This window comes from Balaenoptera musculus, chromosome 17 (assembly GCF_009873245.2).
Source record: "Balaenoptera musculus isolate JJ_BM4_2016_0621 chromosome 17, mBalMus1.pri.v3, whole genome shotgun sequence".
Taxonomy (NCBI): domain Eukaryota; kingdom Metazoa; phylum Chordata; class Mammalia; order Artiodactyla; family Balaenopteridae; genus Balaenoptera; species Balaenoptera musculus.
Genome location: NC_045801.1, coordinates 73014835 through 73036779, shown reverse-complemented (window position 1 = coordinate 73036779; position 21945 = coordinate 73014835). Strand labels below are relative to the sequence as shown.

Sequence of the window (21945 nt, the reverse complement as noted above, 5' to 3'; positions counted from 1 at the left end):
GAGGAATATATTTTCAATGTACCAAATTTTAAAAGGTATCAGGAAAATTTTTTTAAAAACTTGGCAACGGGGAAATTTTGGTGTGGTTTATTCAGTGCATTTAGGCCATTGCCTACTAACTTTCTATCTCTGATAGTTTATGAGCTTTATTTTTCTGCAAAATGTGTAATTGGTGTACAGGCTGACATAGCTTCTGTGTATAACCAAGAAGTTCTTTTTAGAGGGGATGAACACTCATACAGTAACAGAAAAGTGAGGAAAGTATTATAATACCTGCCTGACTCTGAGAATGAATTTTGCTCTGTGGGCTCCCTGCCTTCATCCTTCACTGGGATGCTTGGCACCCGAGATGAGAACTCAGCTCTCAGGCAGAGGCTCTAGGAAATCGTGATATCACTCATGTTTTGAAATGCAGTGAGCTATGATTTGTTGCTCTGTTTCATTTCTGAGTTTTGTCTAGTGAATTTGAATTGCATAACTTTTAAGAAAACTGCATGAAAAACCACCGTGAGTTGTTCTGATTGTAGATGGAAGCTTGATACTAGGACCAAGCACACTCTGACGAGGCAGCCTCGTTGGAAACTCACTAGTCATACGCTGCTGAGGACGACAAGTAACATCACAGACCAAAGGACAAAATATTTATTGATAACATAAAAGTTAATGTACTTTAAACTTTTTAAATGTACTATTAAGCTTTTGAGGCAAGGAACTCAAGTACCTATATTAATAAATTCTAGGGTAGAAAGAGAAGGCTTTGGGGGAGCTGGTCAGAACAGCTTAAGAAACGTTCCACACACATATATGTTTATTATATATACACACACGCACAGTCTGTCTACTACCTACCTACCAACAAGGAAATACCAAATGCTTTATAGTGATACTTCCAATTTTATTTCAATACCACAAGGGTTCATTCTATTCTTTCCCCTTCCAATATTAATAACTCCATGTTTTCGACTATGAGAAACCTGGCTCCTGTTTTCCATGATATATTTTCTTCATTTGTTAGTCCTAGGATATATAGGAAGTTGCTTTCAGAATTACTAGACCGTATTTCTGTGAGAAAGACGCCTGCTAACTAGCGTTCATTTCAGTATTTGTGTAGAGTTCTTTTTGTCTTTAGCCCTGATGCTGTAGAGGCTAAATGCTTTTTCCAGTATTTCCTCAAGTTTAGTTCTTCTCCTCCCAGCCCCCCTTCAGTGCAATGTTATTTGCTACCTCAGTTTGGTTCATTAGCTTTTGTTGTATTTGTATTCCATTTTAGGCCTCAACCCCCATCCTTGTTGATTTTCTTTTCTTTTCTTTTTTTTTTTTTTTGCTTTTTCCAAGTTCATGAATATTAAACACGGTTCAATAGTCAGAACTGTACACAAAATGATACCCAAAGAAGAAGTGCCATCCTCCCTTCCTTTCCACCTCATTCCTACTTACCTTTTCATTAATCCCAGATTTATCCTTCCTGTAAGTTTTGGCATGAATGTGCAAGATAGATAGATACATAGGTCGACTTTATATATTATTTCCCCTTCTTCCTTAAACACAAGAATAGCATCAGTACACATTTGCACTTTGCTTTTTCACAGTACTGTGTATACTAAGTTATTCAACATCAGTTCATAGAGTCTTCCTCATTCTTTGTTACAGCTGCCTAGTACTCCTTGCATGTCTGTGTCAAACTTATCCAACCAATCTCCTGGGTTATTGATCCGGCATGTAAATGGCTTCTGATATTTTATAGTTAACGATAATGCTGCAATATATATTCTCATGCCTATGTATTTTCGAAATTGTTGGAGGCATAGCTTCAGGGTGAATTTTTAGAATTGGGACTTGCTAGATCAAAAGGCATACATAAATGTAGTTCTGTTAGACATTGCAAAATTCTCTTCCAGAAGTGTTGGTGTCAGTTTGCATTCCTACCAACAGTGTAGGAGAGCACCTATTTCCCCCACAACCTTTCCAGTGTAGTATGGTGGGTTTTTCTTGTTGTTTTGTTTTTTGTTTTTTTTTTTACTTTTTGTGGAAAATCGTATTTCAGTGTGGTTTTAATTAGTATTTTCTTTTATTGTGAGTGATTTAGAACATCTTTTCATAAATTTAACGACCAGTTTTGTATCTTGTTCTGTCAATTATGTGTTCCTATCTCTTGCCCGTTTTTCTATTGTGCTTCCCTCAATTTTTAACAGTTTTTTTTTTTTTTTTTAAATTTTATTTATTTATTTATTTATGGCTGTGTTGGGTCTTCGTTTCTGTGCGAGGGCTTTCTCTAGTTGCGGCAAGTGGGGGCCACTCTTCATTGCGGTGCGCGGGCCTCTCACTGTCGCGGCCTCTCCCGTTGCGAAGCACAGGCTCCAGACGCGCAGGCTCAGTAATTGTGGCTCACGGGCCCAGTTGCTTCGCGGCATGTGGGATCCTCCCAGACCAGGGCTCGAACCCGTGTCCCCTGCATTGGCAGACAGATTCTCAACCACTGTGCCACCAGGGAAGCCCCTTAACAGTTTTTTATATATGTGGGATATTAGTCCTTAATCTGTGTTATATGTTGCAGCTATCTTTTCCCAGTTTCCGTTGTCATTTGGCTTTATTTATTGTTGGTTATAGCATTGTAAGTTTTTAAAAGTGTTTTGTATATTTAGATTTATTAATCTTTCCTTTTAGAGGATCTGACTTTTGAATCATAGTTAGAAAGCTTTTTCCTACACCCTAGTTAAAGAGGAATTTGCCGTGTTTTCCTCTAGTACTTGAATGGTTTCATTTTCTCTGTTTAGGTGCTTGATCCACTTGGTGTTAACTCTTGTATATGGGGTAAAGCATAACTCTAATTTTTATTCTTTTCCAAATATTGTTGTTCCAGCACCATTATTAAAAAAAGCCCATCTTTGCCCTGGTGATTTGAGATGCAGTCTTTATCATGAACTAAAGATACATATTTATTGTATCCATATCTGTTCTTTATTCTAATCCTTTGCTCTATCTCTTCACGAGTCAGTAGCACACTATTTTACTTATAGAGGATTTATAGTGTATTTTAATATCTGATTTATCTAGTTTCTCCTAAGATGTTTCCTCTTTAGTGTTTTCCTGGATGTTTTGCATGTTTATTTTTATATATAAATCTAGCATTCACTTGTCTAACTCCATTAAAATGGTTGTTTATATTTTTATTTACATTGTGTTAAATTACAAATTTATGATTTATGATGTTGAGTCATGCTATCTAAAAACAAGGATGTCTTTCCAGTTGGTTCAACTTGATTTTCGTATCTTTTAGGAGGGTTTTAAATACTTCCTTGTGCAAGTTTCACACACTTCTTATTAAATATATTACCAAGTATTTTATCCTTGTTGATACTGTAAAAGAGGTTTTCCCTAATGCTGTTTCCTCTAACTGGCTATTATTTGTGTGAATGGAGACATTTGACTTCTGTCTGTTAATTTTATATCCTGCTGCATAACGGAATTATTTTATTTTATTATTTGAATTAGTTTCCTAATTGATTCTCTAGGGTTTTCCAGTTATGCAGTCATGGCATCTGCAAATAAAGATAGTTTTGCTTCTTATTTCCAATTATCACTCCTCTTGTTGTTTCTCTCATGTAACAAACAGCATTGGCTAATGCCTGGAATATGATATTGAATAGCAGTGGAGATATGGGCACCCTTGCCTTGTTTCTGATCCTAGAGCAAAAGCCTGTGGTTCTTCTCCATTTAGTTAAAGCAGAGTCCCTGCCTGAAAGTTTCAGCCCAGTTTACAGGAGGGAGAGCAGGGCTGGACCCAGCTGCTCAAGTGCCCGTATCTCCCTTGTGGTCACCCTGGCAGTGCCTCATGGCATGTTCACCTCAGCCAAGGCAAGGGTGCTGACTGCACACATACCTTTTTCTGTCCAATAATTCAGAGACTGGACTAGGTGATTTTTATAATATTTGGTTTCGGTTATAGCAGTATTGCAAATTATTTATTGAAAATTTGGAAATTACAAGTTGAAAGTAGAAAATAGAATACTTGCAATCTTACCACCCAGAATGATCATTACTAACATTTTGATGCATTTTCATCTAGTCTGTTTTCTCTCTCTCTCTCCCTCTGTGCGCAGGGTTTCTGTCAATTCACATCTGTACAAGGCATATGTATGTAACGTCCTTATCTCCCTTGGTCAATTGTAGAAGGACTAAGTCAATCCTACCTATGAAAATGCATATTAGACGTTACATAAATACAAATGATGTGCTGTTTAATGTCAGAAGCCTTTTCCCATATCATTAATTATTTTTGAGAGATTTTATAGTGGCTGCATAATTTCTAAGAGTAGTGGTACCTTGATTGTGAAAGCACCTCATTTCTTTTTAATGTCATGGCCAGAAATATAAACAAGAGACAGTCGAGGCCATGGAGGTGGGTGGGGGGTGGCAGAGAGAGGATGGTAGTACAGAAGAATATTGAAATACCGAACGGAAGAATGTCAGAGGTACCATAAAACAGTAACTGTATACCAGTGAGTCTTGGGGATGGACAAGGAAGGGTGGGGAGTATTCAAGTTCAGGTTAGAGAAGACACAGCAAGTGCTCAGCGCAGGCCTGTGGCACGTCTGAACGGGAGGAGACTAAACAGTGCAAGGAGAGGGTAGACAGTAGGGAGTGAAAAATTCACAGGGGACCTCAAGGGGCATCAGTCCTCTCAGAGCTGGGAGACGGGAACTGACCAGGAGCTGGTTGGGGACAAGGGTGTTCCAGAGCTGGTGGTGGCCCTTTGCTGCCCAGCAGTTGTAGAAGGAGGAAGTTAGGTTTACCTTCGCTCTTTAAATTTGAATTCTTTACCTTGACAAAAACCTTTTATTTTCTCAATTAATGATAAAAGGCTCAAACGAATTCATATTAAGGCCACCCTGTAGTGCTAATTGTTTTGTATTGAAGTGTAATCCATTCACTTATGAAAACAGCTTGTTACTAGGTCCTTTTCTTTTCTTTTCTTTTTTTTTTTTTTAATGGGAGGTGGGTAAGAGAAACTGCAGGCCCAGGACAGAAGGCAAATTTTAGGCATTATTATTGATTTTCTTTTCTTATTCTCAAACATTAGTAGTTACATTGAACGTGGCTTGGCAACCTCTGTGAGTAATTAACAGGTTATTATGTTAATTATCTGTTTAGTTGATTTTGGGGGGAATGATGATGAACATGTATAATAAAAGATTAATTATTTTCTACCTGTTTCAAGTATATTATTTTGTTCTTTTAGCTCTTATCTTCATTGTCAATGGGCATCTGTAGAAGATCTGGAAAAAGATAAGAGAATTCAGCAAAAGATTAAACGATTTAAGGCAAAGCAGGGCCAGAACAAATTCCTTTCAGAGGTATGGAAAACCTGGTTAATTTTCTAAAGCATTTACATTTTTAAAATGTTCTGAATTTTGAATTTTAGGTCAGTATATTATTAAGAAAAACTAGTTTGCCTCATTTGGTGCTGTTACTTGCATATTGGTAACTGGTTATTGCTAAAATAATTTGTAAACAGGAAATTTCTCATTCTTCCTGTTGCTTAGTTCTAGAAGATACTGGTCCTTATGATATTATGTGGAAATATGATGGTATGATTAAATCTTGTAATGAAAATACAGTTAGTAGACAGTGAAAAAAATAAGTAGGCAAAAGTCCTATTAAGATTTTAGCAGGGTGAAAACGCTACAGTGAGTATTAAGTATAAGTTCTAGGATATAAAAGTTTCTTTCTGTGACAAATTTCTTCTGTTCAAGTCAGTGCCTAATTACAGAGAGTTTTCACTGAACTCCTTTTCACAGATTACGTACTATGGTACAGGAGTTGGTATAATATTCTAATACCTTTGCCTGCCCCCCCTTTATCCTAGGTTATCAATTATGATGAGAAGGTACCCATACCTAGGGCAGGGAAGAAGTCCTGCATATTTTAAGAAGTGCCAGGTTCCCCTCCAGTGTAGTCAGTTACATTGACAAAATGCTCTCACAGAATGCTTCCTGGGGTCCCTGGGCTTGTGATCACCAATTTGCTTTCACTTACAGCCTCAAGCAGATAAAAGAGAAACCTTCACATTGAAAGACTAAATTGGCTGACTTGTTTTCCTCTCCATAAGGGAGTTAACAGAATGCAAACTGTAAAGAAGTGTGAAATTTGATGGAAAATAATACCTGCTTCACGACCAACTTCACACACACCGACCCCTTGTTCGACCCCTTCACACACATCCCCTTGAGATGGGGGAACGGGGGACAGAAGAAAGTTCCGTACTTTTATGTCATAGAGTCAATCCTTATACTCTCAGGTGACAAGTCTGGGTTCTCCTGGAATCTGATTTCCACGCCCCGAAAGGCATATTGTAAAATCTGCACTGGATGGGAGAGCAGGTGGAGGGGGTTCCACTAGACAGATGTGTCCGTGTCACCGAGCACCAGCCTCCTTGCCTGCAGTGGTCAGTGCCAAGGGGTGGAGGTGCTTGGATGGGACTCACTCCTCATGTCCTGGGGAATATGTAGGTGATTCTTTCTTTGAAAGGACAGGTTCTGAGAAAATACTAGGAAGTTCTGTTTTTCATGCCCCTTAATGAAACTGGAGTTAAATGTTTGTGATATTGGGCAAGTTGAAATCCTCAGCTTCCTCCTAGCAAGAGACACTGTACGTTCTGCTGATGTTTCTGTGCATCTGTGTTAGGAAAAGGAAAGAGTACAGTGGTTACCCCCACCCTGGTCCTTCAGTCATGGCTCTGCTCATTAAATTTATCTGTGCTTCTTGGAGTCAGATGCACTTCAGGGACGTGGGCCCGGCCCGAGGTGTGTGTAGTCTACCTTTGTGAGTCTATCTCTGGGAATCACCTGTACCAAGGCTGAAATACATTATCTTGCTGGTAACTTGGCAGCTAGAGAGCTCAAGTTTTGTCCTGAATGGAAGTAGCATAAACTTGAGTCTGAAAAGGTGATCTGAAGGTTAACAGAGGAGGATACCAATTCTCTTCCCCTCTTTCTTTCTTATATACACACACGCACCCACACCCCCCCAACCCCCGCTCACCACACACACTGTTTGTCATGTCCCGTAGATGGTCCTGGCTTCAGGTACCCCATGGTCTGCTGCTTTGGGATTTTTAGTTATGACCACTTTTGCATTCTCTGTTTCACCTTAGGCTTCCTTTTAAGTCACTGCAACTAAAATCTCTACTCAAAAAGATGATCAAAACTGGAAATTATGTCACATGCATGGTGGCATAGATTACTCGCTTGAAGGATAAAGGTGTTTAGGAGTAAAGTTAAGGATTTTATTTCAGTAATGAAAGATTCTGTTTAAGAACAAGTTGTCTTAGAGCTTTTATCAGAAGAGCCTAGTTTATGGAAAGTTCTAGTGTTTATGCTTTATATGAATAATACATAGATATTGTGTACCTAAGTCTAGAAGCTTTGACAAAGCCAATGCATTTAATACATTAACATTTTAAATTAACGGAACATTTCAAAGGTTTTTTTTTGCCTTAGTCATGAACTCTGTGTAAAGGCCTGAGGCAGTTGAAACACACTCTGGTATTTCTGGCTTTTGTTTTATAATTCACAGTTCAAAGCATCCAGACTGGGTGCTATAAGTGGGCCCAGGGGCCCAGGGAATGTTTGTTATCCTCAAGCCGACTGTGACCAAACGGCCCTTCAACCTGCAACTCAGGGGACACAAACAGTATCTAAGTGGCTTGTAATACATCTTTGCAAAAAAGCATTTGAATGAAGTTATATTACTGATAAATGAATCTCTAGAAACACGTAATAATGTGTCTTTTCTTTTCTAACTTGTCTGACTCTGACTTCTTTAAAGTATGGCTTAGTCTGTAACTTCCTTTTGAGCCGCATTCTATTCTTTTACGTGAGATAACTTTGCAGGCATGCAACATTGCTTTAGTTTTGTAAAGATGGTTAATCTATTGGCTAAAGAACCCAATTTTTTAAGCCTCATTTCTTTATCCTTAAGAGTTTTAGCCAAATGCTCTATGTTCAGTACAAATAAATCATTAGAACACTTAGATGAACGCCAAGACTGTGTTCAAATGAGGTACTAATACTGATTGGCAAAGACAACCAAACATCATAAGCTCTGTTCACACTAAAATATGGAATTCACTGGTCTCAGCGTTTTTAGCTTTTGAATAACATTCTGCAAATGATGCTATAAGGCATCAGACAGCTCCAATAGTTATGAGACTCCAACAGCACTTACTGTGCATGGCTCTGAGTCTTCATTGCAAGCTGTGGTTTCAAGAATGCTAAATGCATTGCGTGCCATAAGCCTTTTGGATTGCTCATTAGTGAATTATAATTTCACACTTCATTTAAAATATTCTTAAACATTTTCTCACAGTAAAAAGGTTTCACACAGTAATTAAAAGACCCAGTTAACAAAGTCTGAGAAGTCTGATTTCCTCATGGGGAGTGATTTTGCTAAATTGTAGCATTTCAATTAATATAATAGAACTTAACAAATATAAATTTTGTATTGCTGTGACCCAAGATATTATTGCCTGATGAAAAGTGAAATAGTGTCTACTCTCAGGAGTTAAATAAACATTTTAACTTTTTTTCCTTTGGTGTAGATTGAAGATGAGCTTTTTAATCCAGATTACGTGGAGGTTGACCGGATCATGGACTTTGCACGTAGCACAGATGACCGGGGAGAGGTAACAGAAGATCATTTGTATTAGGAGCCAGTGACTCAGAGAGCTCATGTGTGTTTATGGAGAATGATTGTGGACTCCTAGATCTGGTTCTGGTCAGGGCCTTGGGTTATGACACACTTGCTCTAAACTTAACTGAAATTTATTGACTTACTATTAGTTTTAGGACTTAATAATCACTGTAAATGTGTTTTTTATTTAGTCTGAGAGCTTTTTAAAAGAAATCAGTTTTCAGTGTGAAGCAAATAGATTTTTTGCACAGTTCCAGATATGATCAATAAAGGATTCAATATATTTTGGTACAAATCTATTACGTAGCATGAATTTCCCTTATAAATTAAGAGTGCTCTTATAGCAGAATGCAGTTCAAAGATAATTAACATTGGATGTCCTTAGTGAAGCTGATGGACCTCATTTAGTGTGGTGCACAGAAGATACTATAAAATCTTTCTCTTTATGAGATCCCAGTCTAGGCATGCCCAGGTTGCTTTGCAGAACCCTACGAGGTTGTTAAGGACAGTCGGTAGGGCATAAGAGTAAAGACAAGTCTAGTGACTTCTGAGCATTGTGTCTTAGTAAGTATATGCCCACCCACCATGAGGTATGTCATTCTTAGCTTCTTCTTGTAAATTAAACTTTATAAAGTGTTTGGATCTTGCTTGTCTAGTGAGTCTGCAGTGAACTCCCATTTTACTCCAAACTCTGTATCATGAGGTCCATGATGTTTCAAAGATCGTGTCTGTAACATGATGTTTACCTTTCTAGTTTTGCTAAGTTGTACTTTAAAAAAAAATTTTTTTTCCCATCATATATTTACCTAGTACAGCAAATGTTTGTAACATCACAACCAGGTCAGTGTACCTTGGTCCTGAGATGAAGATCAACAAACCAAAATATTTTCAGGAAGAAAGACAAAGGAAGTCCTATTGATCTGCGTTATCCAAAATATTTTGCTCTGCAGTCTTTCTAGAGCTCAAACACATTATTTTAAAGTGATAGCATGCAAATAGTATCTCTTTAAGAAGAAGGCAGAAATCCTAATAAATTGAAGTCTGTTTCTCATTCTTTAAGAAAGTAGCCAGTTAGGCAAATATGTAAACACACCAAGATGGGTTACCGTATAAGTCTGAATCAGACGCCCGATGATTTGCACAGATAAGAATAAGGCTTAAATTCAGCTTTGTTATTTGCTAGCTATGTCTGTATACTTTTTTGGCTTTTGAACATGACTTACCAGTGGCTTAGATAAAAATCAGTTTGTTCTGATAATATTCAATAATGTTATTTCCAGTTTAGACTTGAGACTCTGTAACTAAGGACTCCTCATTCAGTGGCCATAGTTCTAAAACTTCTCCCAGCTCCGTCTCACTGTGTGTGGGGTACTGTCTGTCGGTAAGTGTGGTAGAGCATGAACCCAACTGTGCTGTGTTTAAACCCGGCCCAGCCTGTGACTCACTACCTGGTGAAGTGGTGCTCACTGCCTTATGAAGACAGCACGTGGGAGCTGAGGCAGGACATAGACCAAGCCAAGATCGAAGAGTTTGAGAAGCTGCTGTCCCGGGAGCCGGAAACAGAGCGCGTGGTAAGGAGGGAGAGTGGCGGTGGCTTTAACGTATGCGGTCTCTGAGAAACCACTAATGGGACTTTTACTATATTTGAAACAGGAGCGACCTCCTGCTGATGACTGGAAGAAATCGGAGAGTTCCAGGGAGTATAAAAACAATAACAAACTCAGGGAATACCAGTTGGAGGGAGTAAACTGGCTACTTTTCAATTGGTACAACATGTACGTAAAACGTGGTTTTTTTTCACTTTAAAAAAAAAGCCTATAGTAGCTCCTTTGTCGTTATGTAAAGTATTGATCAAATATAGCTTAACATTTTAACTCGCTAATAGAAATTATTAAAAAAAAAAAGCAAACACTGGAAGTATGCTTAATATTTGTTTACTTAACACATATTAATATAGAGATTGCTAGAAGTGTGTAGAAATAATTTTTATGTCTTAGAGCATTTTGTTTGAAACTGTATTTTATTGTATCTAAGGGAACATCTAAGGCATGCATTTATGAGTATGAAAGCACTGTCTTGTATGTATACTTACTAAAGTTTCCTTGTTTTATTTCCCTCCCAAAGGCGAAACTGCATTTTAGCAGATGAAATGGGTTTGGGAAAAACTATCCAGTCCATTACATTTCTCTATGAGATATATTTGAAAGGAATCCATGGCCCTTTTTTAGTAATTGCCCCATTGTCCACAATCCCCAACTGGGAAAGGGAATTCCGGACCTGGACAGAGTTGAACGTGGTTGTGTATCATGGGAGTCAAGCTAGTCGTCGGACCATTCAGTTGTATGAAATGTACTTCAAAGATCCCCAGGTAAAGCATCACAGGCGGGCGGTCCTTATGCTTATAGACATTTTAAGGCGTCGGATGTTAAAATGGTCTCAGGCCTTTGGCAGGGGAGGTCTAGACTTTGCAGATAGAGAAATTTGCTTTAGATTTCTTACCCAATTTGTGTTTGTATTATAATTCCACATCTTTTGTTTGCAGCTCTTTATTTTTATAGCCTTGGTCATTCTAATTATTAGAATGAATGAAATTTTGTTTTACCTTGGATGACTGCTAAAAATCATTTAATGTGTTGATATGCTAATTAGGTTTATTTTGCAAGCCCTAGAAGAAAGCGAAACAAAAAATGGAGTTTTTAAATGTGAATGGAAAGAATATTGTGTTATTTATTGTTACTAGAAGTGAAAAACATTAGGTATGTAGTATTAACTGGTACATTGAATGAAATATACCCAAAGGGGAGAATTTATACTTTGGCTCTTAGTAGCAACTGCTGTGATTTTTAACTCATTTTAGTTACCTGTCTGCAATTATCCTATGATATTGACAGTGAAGCATTATAAATGACAAAGAAAGAAGAATAAATAGTATATGCTAAAATAGTTTTAAGCAGTAGGTGGTAAATGGAAGTCCTATAGCTGGGAATAGGACAGAATTTTGTTTTCTATGTTTGTTTACCTTGAGTGTAAAATCTGACCTACAATTAAATACTTAAAGGAGAAAAAAACTAAAATCTATTTTGGTGTTGATCTTTAGACTTGGGGAATTGTTGTAAGTTCTGTCCTGAGTTGAATGTTCTTTTCGTGTTAGCACGTTAAAAGTAAAAAGCAAGTTACAAAAGTTTAGATAAATAAATAAAAAGTTTTAAAAAGTAAAAACGGTTTTAAAAAGTTGTCTTAGTACATAATCTCTTTGGCCTTTCGCCTTCTGGAGTCTCTAGGATGTAACTAGAATGGGCACACTTAGTGACTCTTTACTGCATGTGATCTGTAAGGAAATTGGGTTGGAAATTTTACTAACAATTTTCAGACTTCCTTGAAAAAGGTAAGGTTTTAAAACTCTTGTTGTACCATAAGAGCTTAAAACCTCCAAAACACCTTGAAAACAAAGTATAAGTGTTACCTAGAAAAAAGATGTCCCCAAGGGGATCAATACATATATTTTATGCTATTTATTCATCCTTAAAGTTATTAATGTAATCTTTAATGCTAAGTAATAAACCAGAGTTGTTCTTGTAGGGTCGAGTGATAAAGGGGTCCTATAAGTTTCATGCCATCATCACTACATTTGAGATGATTCTGACCGATTGTCCTGAGCTGCGGAATATTCCCTGGCGCTGCGTGGTCATTGATGAAGCCCACAGGCTGAAGAATCGGAACTGCAAGCTGTTGGAGGGACTCAAGCTGATGGACTTGGTCAGTGGTCATGTTGGCGCTTCCCTTGACCCCGAGTAGAATTGTCACTGACTCGGTACTCCTGCTGCTCTGCATCTGACTGATACCTTTGAAGGGTGTTTGCAAAGCCTGTCAAATACTGTGATGTATGCTCCTGCGCTTTCAGTGACTTAGAAGGGGCTGCTGTCTTCCTGATTCTCACGCTGTTGGCTGGTGTCTTTGCACAGTTGTATCACAGCAGAGGATAGTCATGGTATTTTCACTGAAATGAGTTTCCAGTATTTGCTTTTCCCTTTTGTTGGTAAATACTGCCGTTTCATAAGCTGTTGGGCCAAATGTTAGCTCCGTGATGATAATCCAGTTATATTCCAGGGCTCGTAGGTTTTGGCGTCCAGGGGCCAGGAGGACTTGTAGGTGCAAGTTCTCAGTAAGTTGAACGGATATCTGGAATTGGTTCAGTTCATGCAATCACTTAGAAGTTTGGGGCATTGCAAGACCTTGAGTTTGATCTGGAATTTTAGACATGTCTATCCCATACTCTTCCAGCTTCCTAAGGGATAGTCAGGGCTTCCTGATTAGATTTTTCTAGATTTTTTTTCAGTAGGAGTATCATAGGAAAACATATTGTAGAAGTGGTAGAATTTGATTGATTTTCCTTTCCACACTGCTGTATGATTTTCTAGCAGAAATTACTACATGACTCAGTCATCCTCAGGTTTCTTTTCACTCTATAGTTTACAAGGTGGGTTTTGATCACTTGTTTTTATTTTTAATGTACATTTAAGAAGCGAAGATATTGTTATTTAGCATGTCTTGGATGTTTTGCTGAGCTTTTTAAAAATACAAAAAGATTTAAAATATCCCTTTAATGTTGACTTCTATAGATTAATTTGATCTCTTGTTAATCGAGAGTTTGAGATGGGAAGGAATATGCTATATGTTCACGGCTGTAAATTTCTTACTGAAGACTGGTACCACCGAAAAGAACAGTTAAAAGCTTTTCTGTTGCAGCTGGTTCTTTGAAGCAGCTTCGTTTATTCCTAAATTAAGGGGATTGGATCAGCCAGCTATTCTTTTAATTAAAAACAAACAAAAATCTAGTTTTGTTTAAAGGAAAAAGTCTGACTGAATTATCCTATTTAGGATGGGATTCCCCATCCTTAAGACCTTTCTCAGAGCAGTTTTGTATTATTTGGTGTTCAGTCCACAAAACAAATTAGAACACTTGTAAATGGTGAACAGTCTTGAAGACATGAATAAGCATATGGAAAAGGGAAACTCTGTGGCTGTATTTGGTCTCTCTAGGTGATATTTTAGTCTTACATTGAAGTAAACCTATTAATGTTTAGGTGAACATTAATTCTCATGAAATATCTAACGACGTCTTCTGAGTAGGGACCCACCTTCACAGTGGTCCATATAAGACACAGTTATGGCACCATTTCCTGAAGACTTAGATTGTCATCTGAGTTTATTTCAGTTGTTTTCTCTTATTAGTGTCTGTGCTCCCAGGTAGTGGATTCTTACGGCAAAACAGCCCTTCATTGGTGAGCACAGTTCGTTTAACTGTCAACATCAAACAACCTAATTGTCGCTGGGAGATTTCAAAGGATTTTCTGTTGTTTATAGTAACACTTCATTGATGGATTAGAATTTGCTACCCAGATAACTTCTCTGTTACATATTGCAGTGTTCCCTAACCATTTTCACATAATGGCACATATAGGAAATGACATTTGTATATCATACTGGGGTAAGCTGAGAAGGCTGGCCACTACTGCAGGTGACCGGCCCTGGGATCCTGACTGTCACAGCCGTGCCGGCTGCCCCCAGGACTTGGCATACCTGTAACTCATTCATGTCTCACCGTGGGAAGCTCTGATTAACAAATGAACAAAATAATTCTTTTTCTGATGATCAAGAATCTTTACTTTCACAAGAGTTGTTTTCTAGATGGAACACATTACTACTGTTCAGAGTTAGAATATAATTATATTTGTCCAGTTCTGAGCAGCTCATTGCCTGGTCTTTAAGTCCTTACTTAAAATATCCATCATGAGAACTTATACACTGGCCACTTTTTGTTCATCTTTTCTAGAGTAAGTCATGGTGAAAATAGCAAATAATAACTATATCCAGCTATGGAGCAGGTCACAGGGAACTGCTGTTACGTGCACTAGACGCAGTTATGATGGAAGTGATTCGCGTTATCTTTAAGTGCGTTCTGAGAAAGGGAGGACCAGTGAATGTCTTCAACTCTCCCATCACAAAGGAAATTCTTGTGAAGATGCTGGGATGAGGGACATTTACGGTCCCCACTGTCCTCCACGGGAGCCCTGGAAGCAGGGCCATCTCCTTGTCCCTTCTGGACAAGGAGGGGACTCTCTGGAGGTGGCAGTAGTTCTTCGTGGATTCTGTTATCTCATCTTCCATTGTCAGGAGGCCTCACACAAATTAAAGACTCTGCTGAAATGAAATTAAATGGACGCCACTCCATCAGAGCTAAAAAGAATGGTAACATTTTCAAGCCGAAAGCCTAGCTGCTGACATAGTTGAGCTTGGAGGTGATAAGCTTGATAGCCCATCTCTTACCTGACGTTTTGTGACACCTGTATATTAATTGTATGTTACATAATAGTTACTTTCAAAGGGAAACCTGGTTTTGTTTTGCTACCCATGCAGCCTTACCAAAGGGTCATATATGTAATCATTTAGTGTAACTGGTTTTAAACAGACCTTGAGGGGAAGCAGCATAAAAAAGAAGTTCTTTTTTTTTTCCTCCAAATAAGTTAATTTTGAAATTAATAACTTAAAAGGCTTTTTCTGAAGTACTGATATTTGGTTAGCGGCTCAGCATTTCACTTGGTCACAAAGGATATAAAAAAACTAGGAGACAATCTTTAGTACCAACACAACTCTCCCACAGCAGTAACTCTTTTCCTGAATCTATGGCAATATTTTAAACAATTCTTGGATAAAGTAATTTTGGACTTGAATATGTCAGGGACCATGGCCCAGGTTACTCACCAGTATGGTTATACGTTAGAAAATCCTGAATTGATTTGCAAGCTTCTTACTCTTTATGGATTTAATGAGTTGGAAGATGATGATGGTCTGTGTATCTTCCTGAATCAGAGACCTCTTATTCAAAAGGGAGCAAAGGAAGAATAAAAGCAAATTGAACTGCTTCACCTTGCTTTCAAAGTACTCCATTGACAGATAAGACACGGTAGGTACTGAGAAAAAGAGCATGCCCTTAGGTGTATCACCATCCAGTGTTTACTGAGCACATATTCTCCGCTCGGCAGCCAAGCCTTATCGGACTTCCAGTTGAGTCAGAATATTGCTTTTGAACCTCCTAGAAGGTGTAGCCACTTTTTGAAACAGCTTTAGTAACTGGACTGTGTACCAGATGGCCAAAGTAGAAAATAATAAGGCCCTTCAGATTAATAAATCCACCGTCGTTAAGACTGGTCACCATGTCGGATACGTGGAAGTATGAGGACAAGGGTACAAATGCATAAGGAAAGCTGGAGAAAGAGCTTGTAAACAGGAAGAATTGCTTTAAAGAAATACGTACCTTGGTTCAAGGAGACAAAGTTAGAAATAGCATCTATTTAAAAAAAAAAAAAGTGATTGTGGTATTTAAAACCAAGCTGACCTCTTTGCTAGTTTGAAATGTTTGTAGAAGAAAATAGTTTTTCATGTGCTGTTGCCTGTGGAAGACCTTCTTTTGTCTCTGAAGTGAGTCATGCAGGAAGTAGATGGGGAGGGGGGGAGCCCTGTTGGTGTGGAAAGCAGAAAGAAGCACGCGAGCTTTGTCTGAGCCTAGGGATTTGAGGAAAAACCTTAAACTTTGGTGGGGAAAGAAGCCTCAAGATGTAGGGGACCTGCGAAGCCACGGCACCAAAATGTTTCCTGGGACCTAAAAAATCCCAGGAAAAAACAAAACGGGAAGACACGTTTACGGGGTCCGGGAGTCTATCTGAAGCAGAGACCACATCTCTCGCATCTCCGCCTTCGGATCTAATTCCTGTATTTTATGCAGGGTGGGTGCTGAATTTCAGCGTTCGTGAGTGGAAGTCGGAAAATGCCTGTATCGAGAGAGACTTTGGTGTTAAGAGATGCGCTTTGTTATGATTTGCTCAGTCGCTCTCCTCGCACCCCTGTAGGAACACAAAGTGCTGCTGACAGGGACCCCGCTCCAGAACACCGTGGAAGAGCTCTTCAGCTTGCTTCATTTCTTGGAACCAGGTCGATTCCCTTCGGAAACCACCTTTATGCAAGAATTTGGTGATCTGAAAACCGAAGAACAGGTACTTACCAAGTCTCCTTTGTATTTCAGTCACGTAATTGAAGATTAACCCCCGAAAGGGCAGAGCATTAAGATTTAACCATTTAAAAATGTAAATTATATCCATTCCCCCCTGCCCCCAACCTCAGTAGACAGGTGAGCTTTACACCCCCTTTCCTTGGACATTCTGAGTCTTCGTTAAGGTGGTGTTCTGATTGGTTTGTTTGTCCCTTTGCCCTCCGGAAGGGCTGTCGAGATTCATAGAGAGGTTCCATACCTGTTCATGTACTTTTCAGCCTCTGTGCTATTGAGTTTGGTGGTTTTGCCATGTATGCTTTTGGGTGTCGTGTCAGAAACTGCTGAAATTTGTCGAGCCGTTTCCCTCCTGGGGTTCTGAGGTTCTAGTCTTATTTCTTACTTGGTCACATTGCTTACTTTTCTTGAGTCTACATATTTTCACTTAGAAACATGGGTGCTAACTACCCTGCAGGATTTCTGTGAGAAATAAATATGGTATTGCCTATGAAAAGTGGTCGGTTATTTCATACATCGTAAGAGTTATGTTGGTGTTGGTTATCAGGCTGTATTTGAGATAAACACGGAGATACACTTGAAATCTTGGTCTCCATGTGCCCCCTCCCCTGACTTACTGTCTGAAACCTCTTAGCTTAGTTCAAAGTGGAGTCTGTTTTGTCTTGTTTTGCTTTTCTTAAAATAAGAGCTGTCAGGTGTGCGGTACCCTATTGCCGGTCAACAGAAGAGAGAACAGAGAGGGACGTCCCAGCACGCTCACTGGTGCAGCGACCGGATAGCTCCTTGGCTTCCTCACACTTTCTATCAGCTCTTTCTAGAAAGGAAGAGAATTGAAGTGTGGCACTCCCATGACATTGTCTCTTCCTTCCTCATCATCGCAAAGGCTTAAGACAGACAGAAGGGAAAACTAACAGAATAAGCGGGGTTCTTTTCTGCTGTGTTGTACCGTTCAAGCCTCCTGGCTGTTCAGGACTCCTGGGCAAGTAAAGTAGCCCATCGGAAATTGGCTACACAACCTTCATGCACTTCTGTTATGAGATCTGTAATGTAAGATCAGTGCCTTCATACCCTTCCTGGGCTTTGACAAATGAAAATGAAGGGTAAATAAATAAGAGAATCGTGGTTTTTCATGTTAGTATATGTTTTACCATGCAAGAAGTCATGATACCGGTATTTACTTGAGGTCCTTTTTTAGGTGCAAAAACTCCAGGCTATTCTAAAGCCAATGATGTTGAGACGTCTCAAAGAGGACGTGGAAAAGAACTTGGCCCCCAAAGAAGAAACGATCATCGAAGTCGAGCTAACAAACATTCAGAAGAAATATTACCGAGCCATCCTTGAGAAGAATTTTACGTTTCTTTCCAAAGGTGGTGGTCAAGCTAACGTACCCAACCTTTTAAACACTATGATGGAATTACGGAAGTGCTGCAATCATCCCTACCTTATTAACGGTAAGCTGCCCGCCTGGCACCTTGTTTCAGTAATTGTCAAAACCCCAGAAATCCTTTTCTCCCTCCAGACTGATGATTTTATGGTTCATAATCATCCCAGTGTGGGTTTCATCATCTTCCTATTCTTCACAAAGCCTCCTTCTCTGTAGCTGAGGGTGCCAGGACCGTTGTCCCCACCGACCCCTGAAGCAGGACCTCCGCTCACCTTTCCTGTGTCTGCATCTCACCCCTTGAAGGGAGGTGTTGGTGCTTGGTGGCTAGAAGTCATCAAACATGGTAACAGCTAAAGAGAAATTAGCCCCTGATTGAGGGTTCCTTGCTCTGTATGTGTGTGTGTTTAGGTCAGAGAAGTTAAAGAGCACCTTTGGGGTGAGAGGCAGCTGTCAGCTGTCTCAAGACTTTGATGGGAGAAAAGTTCTTGCAGTCTGGAGGCCTCTAGCATCCATTCTCTAAGAGTTGAGAGGTTATCGAGCGTTGATAATAGTTGGTTCCTGGTGCTGACGGATGCTTCGTGGTCTTCTTGTTTTCTTAACTAAATTGACAGTGTTATGAACTGATATGAGTAAAAACCTGTATCATACCCTTCCAAAAATCATTAGAGGAATAAAGCTTTCACGCCTGTGTTGTGTAAGATACTCTGGGGAATACAAGAACCTTCAGTTTGTGAGGGATTGAGATTAGGGAAGCTGTTAGAAAGCGATGGCATTGAGACAAGGATTTTGTCAGTCAGGGTTAGAAAAAGAAAGGGCATTTAGACTGATGTAATCACACGAACAAAGGGAAGGAGGCAAGAGAACAAAGGGGGGGGAACCTGCCCAAGGTGTGAAGGACGCGTAAGAAACAGTGGGACAGTGAACCTTAGACACAGTGGGACCTTGTGGGAAGCCCAGGTGCTAGCTCGTGGAGTTTCGGTGAAGCTTGGAAATGATTAGAAATGTGATTCAGGATGATTGATCTGGCACCGTGGTATAAAACGGACGGGAGTAGGGAAAGGCATACAAGCAGAAAGCCCCGCTAGGAGGCGACTGCTGTAGTCCAGGCCGGAGTTAATGTGGGTTAAAGAAAAGTGACGGTCAGCTGAATCAGGGTGCTTGTGTGCACTTACAACTGGCCAGCGGTTCAGTTAGGCTCCTTCCGGGGGGGAAGGAGCAAAGCCAGGTTTGTCATCGTCACACTCCGTGAGGTTCAAGTGCAGCTGAATTAAAGAGTTCCTCATCTCTCCCCGTTGCGTAACCACACACCCACCGACCACCTCACCTCCCGAAGGTGCAGTTACTAAACGACAGAGTAGTCCCGACCTGGAACTGTCTCAACACGGCACACGAGGTCGTGGCTGTGGTGTGACATCAGTGGATGTCTTGTTCAGACTTTGCGCTTGTAGCTTGGTCTTTAAAGAGAGTATCATGTGTGATCACTGCCTGTTTAATGCTGCCAGCCTGCTGATCGCCATGTGTTTAAGAGCCTGTGAGGCCACTGTGGTGAGTGTCACCAGCCTGGTCCTGAGCTGGGGAGATGGAGTTGGGGCTGATGTGGTGGTTGATGGTATGAGTAAAACTCTGGTGCATGGACACACACACGTGAGAGACACACACACTTTTTCATTTAATGTCTGTAAAAAAAAAAAAAATGAGGCACGGTAGCTTCCAAGGAGAAAGAAAAGGCACAAACAAAAGCTGAAATGCTGCAGCAGGAAGTGTGGGAAAGGAATGTCTCCGCAGTGGTTGGTAGAAATCCGCCCTAGTCCCATCAGTTTACCTTGTCAGTTTACGTGCTAATCACGTGCCTTGAGCATTGTGAAATGGGGGAGCCCACCCCAAACCACTGCCCGGGGGTCTCCTCCCTGGCTGATGGCTGTCCAGGGTCATCTTCTGTAATTCGCTGTTGGCAGAGGTTCTGAGGACTTCCCAGGTGTGGATCCATGGCCGTTCTGATTGGTCACACCTCGAGGTCAGCTTTTCTGTCCTGACAGCAAGTTACAAGGTGTCTGTTAAGCAGGCATCCCTACATGCCTTCACGTTGGGAAATTATAGTAAAAAAAAAATACACGCCTGGACGCACTGGGTGTTACGCTGCCCAGAGGACCCATGTAAAGGTTGTGTTTCAGAGGTTGCCCCAGGGCCAGGACTGTCTGTTCTCATCCACAACCTGGAGAAGGAAGGACAGAAGTACTGACCCAACGCCAGCTCCACACTCATTTATCGAGCAGTTACAGGAGGCTTTCAGTTTTGAAAATTAAACTGACGTTTGAGTTGGTTGTGACAGAGCAAAGCAGCCCCAGTCAAATGAAAGTTCAGTTCAACAAAGCACAACATTTCTGTGATCGTGGACAAGAGAAGCAGCTATTTGTGTAGGTTGAGAGCGATAACATCAGCAAAGCGGAAGAAAAATTAGAAGTGATTGTAGAACACAAACTGTACATAAATGAGAAATGTTTCTAATATGTACTGAGACTTTTACTTAAGAGCATCGAACAGTGTTAGGCGACCATAAACGCTTGGTAAGTGTTGCTAGTTGTTGTTTTTCTCGCTAAAAGTTGAGCAGGTAAGTGTATGTTACTGTATGTGAGAGTGAAAATTATGTTGAAGACTTGGTAGGGGCCCCGATGGTTCAGGGCGACTTACGCATCCTCTGTTGGTGGTGGGGGGAGGGCGGTGGAGAACCGTGGGCAGAAAGAAGACAAGACTGAGCTCACGTGATGGAATGAATTTCAGAGAGAAAATGGTAATCTGCAAAAGAAAATAATTTCTTGGGCTTCCCTGGTGGCGCAGTGGTTAAGAATCCTTCTGCCAATGCAGGGGACACGGGTTCGAGCCCTGTTCCGGGAAGATCCCACATGCTGCGGAGCAGCTAAGCCCGTGCGCCACAACTACTGAGCCTGCGCTCTAGAGCCCGCGTGCCACAACTACTGAGCCTGCGCTCTAGAGCCCGTGGGCCACAGCTACTGAGCCCATGTGCCACAACTACTGAAGCCCGCGAGCCTAGAGCCCGTGCTCCTCAACAAGAGAAGCCACTGCAATGAGAAGCCTGTGCACCGCAACGGGAGTAGCCCCTGCTCGCTGCACCTAGAGAAAGCCCGCGCAGCAATGAAGACCCATAAATAAATAAATTAAATAAGTAAATAAGGAAAATTAAAAAAGAAAATAATTTCTTGTTTGTTTGCTGCTAATATAGCTAGATAACATTGCAGCTCCTGCCCTCACAGTGACCATCTGTTTAAGGGAACAGACTTCCACACTTCTTCAAGTTGTCTCTGACACACACATACACACACACACACACACACTTTTAAATGTAAACTCAGGACTTTAGGGCAGTGCCAACGGTGTATTTGGGCTTACCATAACCTATTTCCAGTTAATTTTCTGATTGATATTTACAAATCTGGCATCAAGGTAAATCTTTAACTGGTAAACTTGAAAATTCGGCCTTGTAATGACTTAGAAGGTAGGTGTTGCTTTCCTCCCCAACTCCTTCCCTGCCCTCTTGCCTTCAGCTCTTCTGGGCATAATATAGTGCTAAAGGAACCATATAGGAAATATGTTTGCTGATATTTTTAAATGAAGTGTTACTAGTGTCAACTGGCTGCCACTTTAAGAACCTAAATTCACAGCAAAGAGCTGAACTGATTAATTCAGCAGGAACTTTTGTCAGATAAGAAAAAATGTATTTTAATGCTGGCTATTTTTGATGACATGAGAAATCATTGGTAGTATTGAAAAAGCAGGAAAGTTATTTTTGTCA

General features: G+C 40.2%; 1 protein-coding gene across 1 annotated transcript in view; it reads left to right on the top strand.

Annotated features, from left to right (window-relative positions):
• CHD7 (chromodomain helicase DNA binding protein 7) overlaps positions 1 to 21945 on the top strand; it is a 118728-nt gene that overhangs the window by 65251 nt on the left and 31532 nt on the right. The window contains 8 exon segments of the mRNA XM_036829850.1: positions 5240 to 5354; positions 8600 to 8683; positions 10125 to 10262; positions 10345 to 10466; positions 10816 to 11059; positions 12271 to 12447; positions 16599 to 16742; positions 17949 to 18204. Of these exon segments, the coding sequence (XP_036685745.1) occupies positions 5240 to 5354; positions 8600 to 8683; positions 10125 to 10262; positions 10345 to 10466; positions 10816 to 11059; positions 12271 to 12447; positions 16599 to 16742; positions 17949 to 18204 (1280 nt within the window).